The sequence below is a fragment of the Podarcis muralis genome, chromosome 1, assembly GCF_964188315.1.
Source record: "Podarcis muralis chromosome 1, rPodMur119.hap1.1, whole genome shotgun sequence".
Lineage (NCBI taxonomy): Eukaryota > Metazoa > Chordata > Lepidosauria > Squamata > Lacertidae > Podarcis > Podarcis muralis.
Window position 1 is genome coordinate 116,729,983 of NC_135655.1, and position 12,369 is coordinate 116,742,351.

Genomic DNA, 12,369 nt, shown 5'->3' on the forward strand with positions numbered 1-12,369 from the left:
CAAGGGATTATTTGCATAGCTCCGCCCAGCTCCCTTCCAACGCTCCGCCCTCTCGGGCTGTACGCCGGGCTATGCAAGAGAGAGAGAGAGCGGGCTTCTAAAATGCGGTGGGCTTTGGAAATAGCTGCTGTTCTTTACCCCAGTAGGGATGGGAGAAATTCGCTTTAGTTCGCATTTAAACCGAATTTATCAAATGTATCTGCAAAGCAACGTTCAGCAACAACAAAATGAATCCGTTGACATCCATCTGTCATAGGAGACCATGGACCAGAACCTGCAAGGGGAACTTTTTTTATTCTTAATACTGCTCTTTTGTGCGAATGCATGTCTGTGCAAAAGAGATGTTTTAATTGAAAAAAATAGAAATGCCGTAAATGTGCCTTCAGCAGCTGGTTGTGGGAAAATGCAGACTGTAAGCCTTTCCTTTGGGCTGATGGAAATAAGGGGCACAGAGGGAGACAGCACCCTGCCAAACATCACCACAGGCAGAGGATTTCTTCAGCCAGAACTCACAGAAACTCCATTCCATCACCTCTCAGGTGGGCACCATTGCCAAGGTGTTTTGTGATGATTTCTGGCACATCTTTTCCTAGAAAAATAGCACTGACTACAGGTATATATACAAACAAACCCCATCACCCACAAACAGGAAATATCCCAATCAAACAGGTCTCATAGGAGCAGTGTAAGTGGGGGCTCGGCGCACCACATAGGAGACCCCAGGCATAGTAATAGGGGCAATCTCATCCTTAGTTTTCACACTGTGGCTCCAGTCCAAATCATCTGTCAGGAGGGCTGTTCCCAGGACGCAGGCCTGGCCAGGACGGCTGAGGCAGCTACTTCACAGGTGGGCTAGCCTTTCTTTCTTGTATCCGGTTCTGTTGCTGTGAGGGATAACCGAAGATCACCTCTGTCCGTTATGTTAAGGCGATTCCACGTTAGGCTGAGTCACCCTTTCATGCACCTGAATGCTTCCTTTCACAATAATACTTACACGAAGAAACAGCACCCCACACATTAACACTGCTGCAGCCACACACCTTGCCCGTGACAAACGAGATTCAGACAGCTTGGTGCACACAGCGACAGAGTGCAGAAGTGGAAGGGAGAAGGAAGCAGAAGTGACGTTGCCTCAGAGTGTATGTGGCTCTCCATCCACTGGGAAGCATGGTAATTTCTCTGTTCACTCTGCTTCTCTGATTTCTATTTTATTCACTTCTCTGTTTTATTTTTAGTCACTTCTCCGTTTTCTTCACTTTTCACTTCCCTCTGTGGCCCCCTAGTCTTGTGTGACATGGACCCCCATTTATGCAATTTTCACATGTGGCCCCTTTGGAATATACGGGGGGGGGGGAGAATATGGCCCCCGGGTGGGGAAAACTACTATAAAGCACTTTGCATACAGTGGTACCTCGGGATGCGGACGGGATCCGTTCCAGAGCCCCGTTCGCATCCTGAACAGAACATAAGATGCGACTGCGCATCTGCACGTGCGGTGTCTCACCACTTCCGTGCATGCGCATGACGTCATATTGACTGCGTATGTGCGAGTGGCGAAACCCGCTCTGTTACTTCCGGGTCGCCGCAGAGCACAACCCGAAAATACTTATCCTGAAGCGTATTTATCCCGAGGCATGACTCTATTATGTTGTCAGAAGGGCGCTGTCCAACATACAAGGAGGCTGGAGGTTTGCAGAATTATAAAAGTCTCTCAACCTACTGCAAGTCTCTCAACCTACTGCAAACCCCCAGGTTACAAACTGTAAGAAAAAAGAGGTCACAAACGGACTGGGATTCTCCATCGACAGAGATTTGCGGTTCCCTATAGCAATAATACCCCTCTATATTCAAAAACAGCACACTAGGCCAAAGCAAATCAGATTCAGAAGATCTCATATTTTTCTGCTTGTCTAGTTTGCCTATTTTGGCTCTTTGAAGAGTTAATCACATGTCTGGAAGCAGTTTGATAAAGCTGAAGTTAGTGTTTAATGTGTATGCTAAACAGTCAAAGCTATTTTAAACATCAGCTCCATTCAGAACTACCAATCTACTGTAATAACACACTTGATACTACAGGATAATATCCCAATCACAGGTAACAGAATTAAATAACAAGTAACAAATGAGGGAAATAATGAATGCTGAATATTTCAGTAACAAAACTGTTAACATGGAATGCATAGCTTTTCAAAGCAAAAAATGAGCTGGGGACGATAACGGTGTAAATCAAGAATCACACAGTTTCCAAGTGGTTGGCTGCTTTGGGGTTTTTTGTAACTAATGTTTTTATTATTTAAATTTTGTTAGTGTATAAAATCTCCCCTAAACGTGACTAAAATCTAGAATGTGATGTTAATTGTGCATACAGGACAATCCCAAACATCATCAAGCTTGCTATCCAGTCGGCAGCAAAAATAAAGTAAAAACCATGGGGCATTTGCCTCGCCCCAGATGCCACACAAAACCCAAGACCCAGTCACACCCAGACTGTCTGAAGAGTCCAAAAACTAGACCTGTGGGATAGGACAAGTTTCATAGGCAGGCAGGCAGTCACAGGCTTAGACTCTGGATTTTATAGGTACCAACTCCTAGGGTCTGTGGGGGGCTTTGGCACCCACAATAAAATATTTGAGGGGGCCGGGCCCACACAAAATTGATGGGCATTCCCATTCAAATGGTGAATGTGCAGTGCATCATGTGATGTGGGGCTGGGCTTAACTGCTCCCACAACATTTTATTCAAGTTGGCACCCCTGCTGTATGTGGCAGCCCACTAGAAAAGACTGTGCCTATATCAAGGGTACCTCCAGATGGTATTTGATTAGTTTGGCCTCAGTCAGCATGGCTAGTGCAGAGGAGCGATGGGAGTTGTAGTACACATCATCTGGAGTGCCCCGTGTTGGCTACCCCTCCCTGACCTACAGTGTGAGGCCACTCACATTACCCATGTTGTGTTTTGCATTGCCTAGTCCTCTGCCATCCTAACTACACACGCAACCCCACCATCATTAACTTGACTGCCTGGGGTCTGCTTTTCATACCCTCCTCTATGCCTGACTTCCTGGTTCATCACAGCAACAGGTGTGCAACCTTTAAAGCCCTAAAGAGCCTCGGTTCAGTATACCTGAAGGAGCGTCTCCACCCCCATTGTTCTGCCTGGACACTGAGGTCCAGTGCCGAGGGCCTTCTGGCGGTTCCCTCACTGCGAGAAGCAAAGTTACAGGGAACCAGGCAGAGGGCCTTTTCGGTAGTGGCACCCGCCCTGTGGAACACCCTCCCACCAGATGTCAAAGAGATAAACAACTATCGGACTTTTAGAAGACATCTGAAGGCAGCCCTGTTTAGGGAAGCTTTTAATGTTTAATAGACTATTGTATTTTAATATTCTGATGGAAGCCGCCCAGAGTGGCTGGGGAAACCCAGCCAGATGGGTGGGGTATAATATTATTATTATTATTATTATTATTATTATTATTATTATTATTATTACTACTACTACTACTACTACTACTACAGGTGACTGCTACTTCATTTCTGCATAGCTAGGCTGTGGTCCTAAATTGCAAAAGGAACCATGCATGTTCAACCACAAATAGCAGCAGTGGGCCTTATTTTTTATTCATTTACTCAGTCCCAAAGGAGCTCTGGGTGGCATTCGGGTGAGATCTTTCTACACAGAGCATTCACGTACCTTTGTTTCCCTTGTGTGGAGACACTGCTACCGTTTGCTGAGGGAGAGAGGAAGGAAGGTTTAGTTAGCCAATCCAGAGTTAGGCAATGTACTTTGTGTTGTTTAATGCAGCAGGGCGGAGACATGGAGGAGGAGGGTGGGTTATTGGTTTGGTTTTGTTCTTATGTTTTTTATGGGTTTTTTATCTTGTGTTTTAATGTTGTTGTCAGATGCTGTTGTGGTTGCTCGAGAGTAACCAGGCAAGACTCTGACCTGTCTTTTACAGGCTTTATTCTTGGTGCAAACTATTTACAATGAAGAGCGTCGTAAGTTCATGTCCGGCTCAATCGCTAGCAGAATCCGGCAGTGGTCGGTTTTTGTACCTCCCCCAGCATAAAAGTTGCGTCACCCCCAGCCTTTTCTGCCACTTCCTGCGCCGAAGACTACTGCGCAGAATGGGCGCTGGCAAAGGCGTGCTTCCTGCCTCTCCGGCTTGCTCAGGCTCAGTGTTAAGGCTCTCCCTAGCATGGTCTGGCCCTTATACCTCTTCTCAACTGGAGGTGGGGCTTTCCTCCTCGTAGGAAGAGGGATTGCTTTACAAGATTTTCAGAGGCTCCCTATAACACCGCTGCCCTTCCATCTCTCGCCTCTGAGCTGATGGCAGTTTCCTGACAGTTGTGAACCACCCTGAGATGTACGGTTGAAAGGCAGCATACAAATAATAATAATAATAATAATAATAATACACAGTCATCTTACTTGAAAGAGAAGATTCTCCCCTCTTTTGTGTTCCTGTCTGGGGTGCATTCCCCACATAGAGACCAACTCCTAGGGGCCAATGTCCCTTCAGCCACCCCAATAAAATATTTGAGGGGGCTGGGTGCCCCCAAAGTTGATGGGCATTGCCATTCAAACGGCATGCATGTGCCACGTCTTGTGATCGATTATGCGGGGTGGGACTTACCTGCCCCACCCAATATTTTATTCAGGTTGGCACCCCTGATTCCCCAGCTGGAAGAATTAAAGATCAGGATGTTGTTGAGCCCTCTGTGAGTGTAGCCTTGAGGCAGATTCTAAATAAGAGAAGTACCAGCAATTGGCTCTTCCAATATTTTTTCAGAGGCCACACACTTTGTGCAATGTGCCTTTAACCTTAGTGCCCCCTTGCACTGTTCTAAGTGTGCACAATGTAAGACAGTGGTACCTTGGTTCTCAAATGGCTTGGTTCCCAAACGCTGAAAATAAGTGTTCCGGTTTTTGAACGTTTTTTGGAAGCTGAACGTCTGATTTGGCTGTTGGCTATTGTTTCTGGGGCACCTGCACCAATCAGAAGCTGTGCCTTGTTTTTTTGAACATTTTGAAAGTCAATTGGACTTCCAGAATGGATTAAGTTTGGCACTTTTGCTTTTGCTATTTATTTTGTGTGTTTTTTTAGGATTTTTCGGTTAATTTGTTTTTGTGACTGTGTGGAACCCAGTTCAGCTACTGATTGATTGATTGTGTGACTGTGGAAATGGATGAAAGCCCACCATCCAAACAATGACTATTATCAGTGCAGGTAAGGAAAAAAATCATTTTAATTTTTATCATCTACAATACTGTCTTATTTATTTTATAGTACAGTACATTGATTATTGCTTTTATTTTATGGATCAATGGTCTTGTTAGATAGTAAAATTCATGTTAAATTGCTGATTTAGGGTTGTTTTTAAAAGTCTGCAACGGATTAAACGGATTAACTTTCTATGGGAAAGCACGCCTTGGTTTTGGAACGGACTTCTGGAACGGATTAAGTTTGAGAACCAAGGTACCACTGTAGATATTTAGCCACATATCCAACCATTGACCTGCTTCTGTGGGTGTGCTGCAACTTGAAATAAAAAATTTAAGGTCTTATATATATGTGTGTTCATATATATATATGTTCATAAAGGTGCGTACATGGATATGTGGACGACATGTCTGGAGCAGCACAGGAAAACCGTCCTGAAACCATTTTGACTCCCAACTGACCAAATGTTTTCTCTGCAAGGAGGGAGGGGGTGAGGGAACTTTCCCATTGCCTCAGGAATTGGGAAATCACCATCTCAAAGAATGGCCAGACTACCAGGAAAGGCAATCAGATAAGGCATTATCAGATAACCTGACAGACAGGAAAAACAACAACATTCAAATTTCTGTTGTAGACCACCTTTTCTGTGATGTAGGTATGATGTATGGAGGAGTGGTCTTGAGTTGCAGGGAAGGCAATTTAAAACGTCTATATAAGGGCAGGCACACCTTTGTTCTGGGTCCTCCTCCTTTCCTGCGTGTGAGGGGAGCACTCTGTTGCAACAGTTCAATAAAGATCAGGCTTACTAACTGCTTTGCTTCTCAATATTTTCTGGTTGGCCTCTGTTATTTTCTCCTACTGATGGAGAACCTACAAAGGACTCTATAAGGGCTCTTGTGTCCCCCATAAGGGAATGAGGGCAGATTTTGTTTATTACAGACTGGATGGAGAGTTAGCTGGAATCCTGAGTTAGCTGGAATACAGGGAACTAGGCAGAGGGCCTTCTCGGTAGTGGCACCTGCCCTGTGGAACGCCCTCCCACCAGATGTCAAAGAGAAAAATAACTACCAAACTTTTAGAAGACATCTGAAGGCAGCCCTGTTTAGGGAAGCTTTTAATGTTTAATAGGTTATTGTATTTTAGTGTTTTGTTGGAAGCTGCCCAGAGTGGCTGGGGAGGCCCAGCCAGATGGGCGGGGTATTGTTACAGGAAAAATCTTAGGGCTCCCTTGGACAAAAATAAAGCACCAACCAGAGCAAATTGAAGCAAATCAGCAGCCTGTAGGCCTGGTCTTTATTGAAGAAAGACTGTCGCGACAGGGTGTTCCCCTCACTTGCAGGAGAGAGGAAAGACCCAGAAAAATAGTGTGCAAGGTCTTATAAAAACTTTCGAAATTCCCCTCCTCTAGGTCAAGCCCACCCCCCAGAAACATCATGCATATATTACAGAAAGGAGGGGTTGAGGGAGGAGTTGGTGGTAACCTGAGTATCTTGTCACCTGGCTGGTTCCTCCTTTCCCCCCCTCCCCATGAGTCACTTCCAGGAGACAGGGGAGTTTGCAGTTTCCTGCCCCCTGAGGGAAGATCTGATCGTTGTCCTTTGTTTCAGTCCATGCTGAATCCACTCCCATATGCAAGTTCTTTGTGGTCTTGATTGTCTTCTGTCTGGGATCATCTGGGCAGGGCTCCTGCAGATGTGCTGAGACAGTGAAGGGATTTTGGCTGACCAGGGTCAAACCCCCCTCCCCTTTTGTTAGTTCTTGTCATATGGAGTAAAAATAAAAATGGAACAGTGCAAATCCAATGTATGGTTGATTTTTCTATGAATTTATAACAGAAATGTGGCGTATGTAGTGTGTGTGTGTGTGTGTGTGAAGTTTGTACAAGCAGAATGATTGGGGTGGGGGGGTTCCTGCTACAGTTTAAATAGTAAATTGTTGTTGTTGTTGTTGTTGTCTTACAGCATGTTGCAGCTGTGTGGGTAAAGCAAGAGGGGATGTCAGCATTTCCTCCCAGCACCATCACTCTACTGAAAGAATTCCTTCTATATCTATGGATTGATATTGTATTTCTCTCAAATTTCTTAATTTATCAGCTCAGCTTTGAGTGAAGTCATCCTTACATACAGCCAGCAAATAAAAATAACATTGAAAGCACGCCTTTGATTAAAGCCAAAGGAATCTCTTCCCCATCCCCATTAGGTCACCAGAGACTGAAGACCTGGAAGTCGCAAAGGATGGCTGCTCTTGTTTTTTACAGTTCAGAAGTTTCCATTCATCACCTACTTACCCTACCCAGTGATCTAGCAAAATTAATGAGCTGTGATAACAAAGGAGCTTTTCTACTGCAGAGAACTTGAGCTTTTGCCAGACACACACAAAAGACTTTAGTAACCGGAGCATTTGTGATTGAAGAAACCAAGGTGTTTGTAGGAAATATTAGACTATGATTCACAAACTGCTTAAGCAATTTGGGTGGCTGGGATCCCAAACATATGAACAAAGGAGCTGCCTTACGACTCATACTATTGGTCCATTATCTAGCCCGGGCATAGGCAAACTCTGGCCCTTCAGATGTTTGGGACTACAATTCCCATCCCAATTTCCCTTTTGGGGCTTTTGCTTCACTGTCCCAGAATTGCACTCCTCAGACCATTTCATAGTCAAGAAAAGCCAAAGGGACAGAGGATTAAAAGAGGACATGTCCTTCGCCTGATACAATTTTTTGACCAATGTTCCAGATCTGGAATAGCTAGGATTAATAACAGCTGCAAAAACAAACAAGAACAAGGGATGATAGGTGCACAATAGACACATATTTCCATGTGTTTCAGCTATATCCTGTGTCTATACCTGCTTGGAGAATGGGGAATTATTACTTATTTCTGAGTTAAATTATTATTATTTATTGATTTTATATACCACCCTATACCCAGAGGTCTCAATGAACAAGCAATAGCCCATTGGCTCAAAGGCCATGTTTGTGTGTGTATATATGCCTATGTATCCAGCTTTGGGTTCATTTGACAAATGGCAAGATATAAGTACAAATAAATATGACATGAGCCAACAGTGTGACGCGGCAGCTAAAAAAGCCAATGCAATTATGGGCTGCATCGATAGGAGTATAGCATCTAGATCAAGGGAAGTAATAGTGCCACTGTATTCTGCTCTGGTCAGACCTCACCTGGAGTACTGTGTCCAGTTCTGGGCACCACAGTTCAAGAAGGACACTGACAAACTGGAACGTGTCCAGAGGAGGGCAACCAAAATGGTCAAAGGCCTGGAAACGATGCCTTATGAGGAACAGCTAAGGGAGCTGGGCATGTTTAGCCTGGAGAAGAGGAGGTTAAGGGGTGATATGATAGCCATGTTCAAATATATAAAAGGATGTCACATAGAGGAGGGCGAAAGGTTGTTTTCTGCTGCTCCAGAGAAGCGGACACGGAGCAATGGATCCAAACTACAAGAAAGAAGATTCCACCTAAACATTAGGAAGAACTTCCTGACAGCAAGAGCTGTTCGACAGTGGAATTTGCTGCCAAGGAGTGTGGTGGAGTCTCCTTCTTTGGAGGTCTTTAAGCAGAGGCTTGACAACCATATGTCAGGAGTGCTCTGATGGGGTTTCCTGCTTGGCAGGGGGTTGGACTCGATGGCCCTTGTGGTCTCTTCCAACTCTATGATTCTATGATTCTATGAAATAATAAATCTCCCTCTCTCTTTCCTTGGACGTTGGATGGTCATCTGTCATGGATGCTTTAGCTGAGATTCTTGCATTGCAGGGGGTTGGACTAGATGACACTTGGGATCCATTTCAACTCTACAATTCTATTATAAAGAGATTTCACAAGGTGGGACATATTTTCCAAGGGAAAATGTAGTGGCAGCTTGGAAGGGTGAGCAAAAATGCACCACCCCACTTTTCTTGGGGAGGGGTGTGCGGAGACATCACCAGCCACTCCAATTTCGGTCCAAACTAAAAACATCCAGCCACATCTGTAGCCAAACTGATGGCACAGCCTGCACATGTTTGTCCCTTGCTTCTCCGTGGCTTTTGGACTTGTGCTTGTTGGCATAATTGAGAGTTAAAAGACAGATACGCAGGAGAAGTCCCAAGTCTTTATTCAGTCCCTCACCCTGGTCTCCCAGCAGCCACCCTAGGATGGGAACATTATACGATAACATTTGGGAGGATAAACATGATAACATTTGGAATGAGTTTATACAAAACATAGTAGGCTATTAGCATTTACATAAGCACTAGGACAATAACACTATACCAATTTATACAAGAACATGTGGAAATAGCGTATATTGCTTTTTGGGGGGTATGTTTTCGTTTTCATATGTATCTTTGTTGTTGTTTATTTATTGAGTTTATATACCACGCTGTACCATGAGGTCTCAGGGTGGAAAGATCACAACATATATAATCAGAATAAAAACAACAACCCAATAACATCTCCCCCCCCCCCAGGAAAAAAGCCACATTTTAAAAGGGTATATAGGATTTTGTTTTTCTCTCACTTTTCCTTCTCCCCCATCACTTTATTTCTTTTTAACTGAAACCACCTTAATAAAATACAAATATTAAAAACAGGATGGGAACAGGGAATAAAATATGAATAAAATATTTTTGGGGGAGTATTTGTTTTTTTTTGGGGGGGGCAGCCCAGGTATAAGCCCCGTCCCGCATAATCAATCATCTGATGTGCTGCACTGCGAACTATTTGAATGGCAATGCCCATCAACTTAGGGGGGGGGGCTGGTTCTCTCAAATCTCTCTCTCTCTCTCTCTCTCTCTCTCTCTTTTTTGGAGGGGGGATGGCAGAAGACTCCTCGGCCCCTAGGAATGGGCTCCTATAGATGGGAAGGACAGCGCTCTCTCGCCCCGCTTCGGATTCCTAGCCTCCTGCCTCCAACAGGGGCCGGCAGCGCGGAGATTCCTCCCCACAGCAGCCACTACTGCTAAGGCTTCCCTTGGCGAGCCGGTGGGGAAGAGACAGAAAAGCAAAGGAAAAAATAACAATTTCCGGGCTGGTCTCTCTCTTTCTCTCTCTCCCCCCCCCCCCTCCGCCGCTGCCCAGCTCCCTCCGCCTTTGCTCTTCTATGGCGCGGCTGCGCTCGTCAGAATGCGGCGCTTAGCCTTCCGCGCCGGCGCGCCTTCCAGAACCGAGGAGGCCGCGGCGTCGGCGTCGGCGGCCCTGGCAACGGGGTCACGGCGGGACAAGCTCCCGAGCTCGGCCGGGGATCCTCATTAACATAGGCCCCGGCTGAGGCCGCCGTGCGCCGGGCGGGGTGTCTCTCCCGGAGACTCCTCCTCCTTTTCCACCACCAGCCACTTCCCCGAGCTCAGCATGGCGGTCAAGGTGACTCTCCTCCTCTCGGCTTCCTGCAAATAAGCGCGGCGGCGGCGGCAGCAGCCGGTTTGCGCGGGCGGCTGCGCGGGGGAGAGGGGTCGGGGCGCGCGCGGGTGGATGGATGGATGTGGGGGGCCCGACCCCCTTCCGCCTCGAGGCCACAGTGGCGGCAAGGGCGGGGAAGGGAGGTCCCCCCCAAATGTTGGCAAGGGCGGGGTGAGGGCGGCTGAAAGACGCCCCTAGCGACAAGGGAGGGCGCCCCAGGAGGGCATAGAATAGATAGATAAATCAATTATCTATCTATCTCTATCTATCTATTATCTATCTATCTATCTATCTATCTATCTATCTATCTATCTATCTATCTATCTATCTATTTATCTCTATATCTATCCATCTACCTAATTGCCAAGGGTGTCTCAAAAATCCCGATTAACGGCAGCTTTCCCATTGCCCCATCTGGGCTCAATCTCGCCACTGGTGGATTCATCTTCCCCCCCCTCATTTCACATGTTGAAATGGGCTTCTGAGTAACTGGGCGCAGTGGGATGTTTGTTACCTCAGACCTCAGTGGGTGGGGTGGGGGTGCTTGGCAGGGTAGGTAGCCATGAGGGGAAAGATGGGGGGGTGTCATAGTCCCCCTTGTTTGCCTGGTCCACGGTCCTACAAAGCGTCTCCCCCAGCAAAAGCCCTGTTCTCCCCATCTCGACTAAGCCATGTAGGATTTTAGGCGAGATCCCTGCATTGAAAGGGGTTGGACTAGAGGATCCTCAGGGTCCCAATTTTTCCAATTCTGCAGTTCTGTGACTCTGTGGTCAAGCCCATTAGCGCAGCTGATCAAAGCAGGGCAAGTTAGGGATGCTTTTGTGCTCCCATCCCTTTAAATCCCCCCCCCCCCGATGATTTGCCCCCTAAATCCACTCACTTGGTTCGAAGGAATCTGGGCTTGTTTTCTCTCTTTGGGAGCTCAGCATGGAGTTCACACCAGGGAGTGCTAAATTAGGCTGTAATCCAAATTGGGCCTAAGGCTTCAATGGGCCTTACCTCCAAGTAAGTGGGGTTAGGATTGCAGCCTATGCTGTTCCCATAATATTCTTCAGCGATCTGTGTATACACTTCTATTCAGTCTGCATCCAGGGCACTCCCCCCAACACTGGTTTGGGAAGTAATGTACACACAACAGTAGCCGCAATCCATATCTGTCCGGTTGTTTCTTATGAAATATTGCATTTTGGTGCATTTTCTCTCCCCCCCCCCCCCCCGGCTGCCAAACCAGTTTTGCTCTGAATTGAGAAAAAGAATAACCAGGCTGCATTTTAAGCTGGGAATATGTACACAGCCGTGGGCTATTAGTGTATGGATAAAGGAGGCCTTTAATCATCCATGCAGTGTTGGGGTGGTGCTTATTTTGGAATGATTAACTGCAGAGTGTGCAGATGAACTCTGAGGTATGTGTTAAAAAATAAAAATAAGGCTTTGCCCTCACTAAGCAATTTAGGCCTGAGGATAGCGGAGGCCTTGTAAGGCCTGTGATATCCTTGAAGACAGGGAAGGAAGGAAGCCTTTTCCCTCCACCCATGTAAAATAGAGCTTGTTATGTCACACTTCCTGGGACACGAGGCTGCATAGGCAAGTAAATGCTTTGCATTCCATCTTCCTGTAGGTGTGGGAGGTAAGGTGGAGCCCTCTCCTTGTCTAGCACTTACCCAGTTTCTTAGAAAGGCCTGTCTCTTTGAGGTACAGTATAGCCATACAGCAGTTAAGCAGTGTTAAAAGGAGGAGAGTGACATG

At 46.2% G+C, this 12,369-nt stretch overlaps 1 protein-coding gene across 1 annotated transcript in view; it reads left to right on the forward strand.

Annotated features, from left to right (window-relative positions):
* Positions 1-10,402: 10,402 nt before the first annotated feature.
* SLC25A12 (solute carrier family 25 member 12) overlaps positions 10,403-12,369 on the forward strand; it is a 58,951-nt gene continuing 56,984 nt past the window's right edge. Inside the window, exon 1 of the mRNA XM_028749738.2 lies at positions 10,403-10,587. Within this exon, the coding sequence (XP_028605571.2) occupies positions 10,576-10,587 (12 nt within the window). The 5' untranslated portion in view covers positions 10,403-10,575. The remainder of the gene's footprint in view (positions 10,588-12,369) is intronic.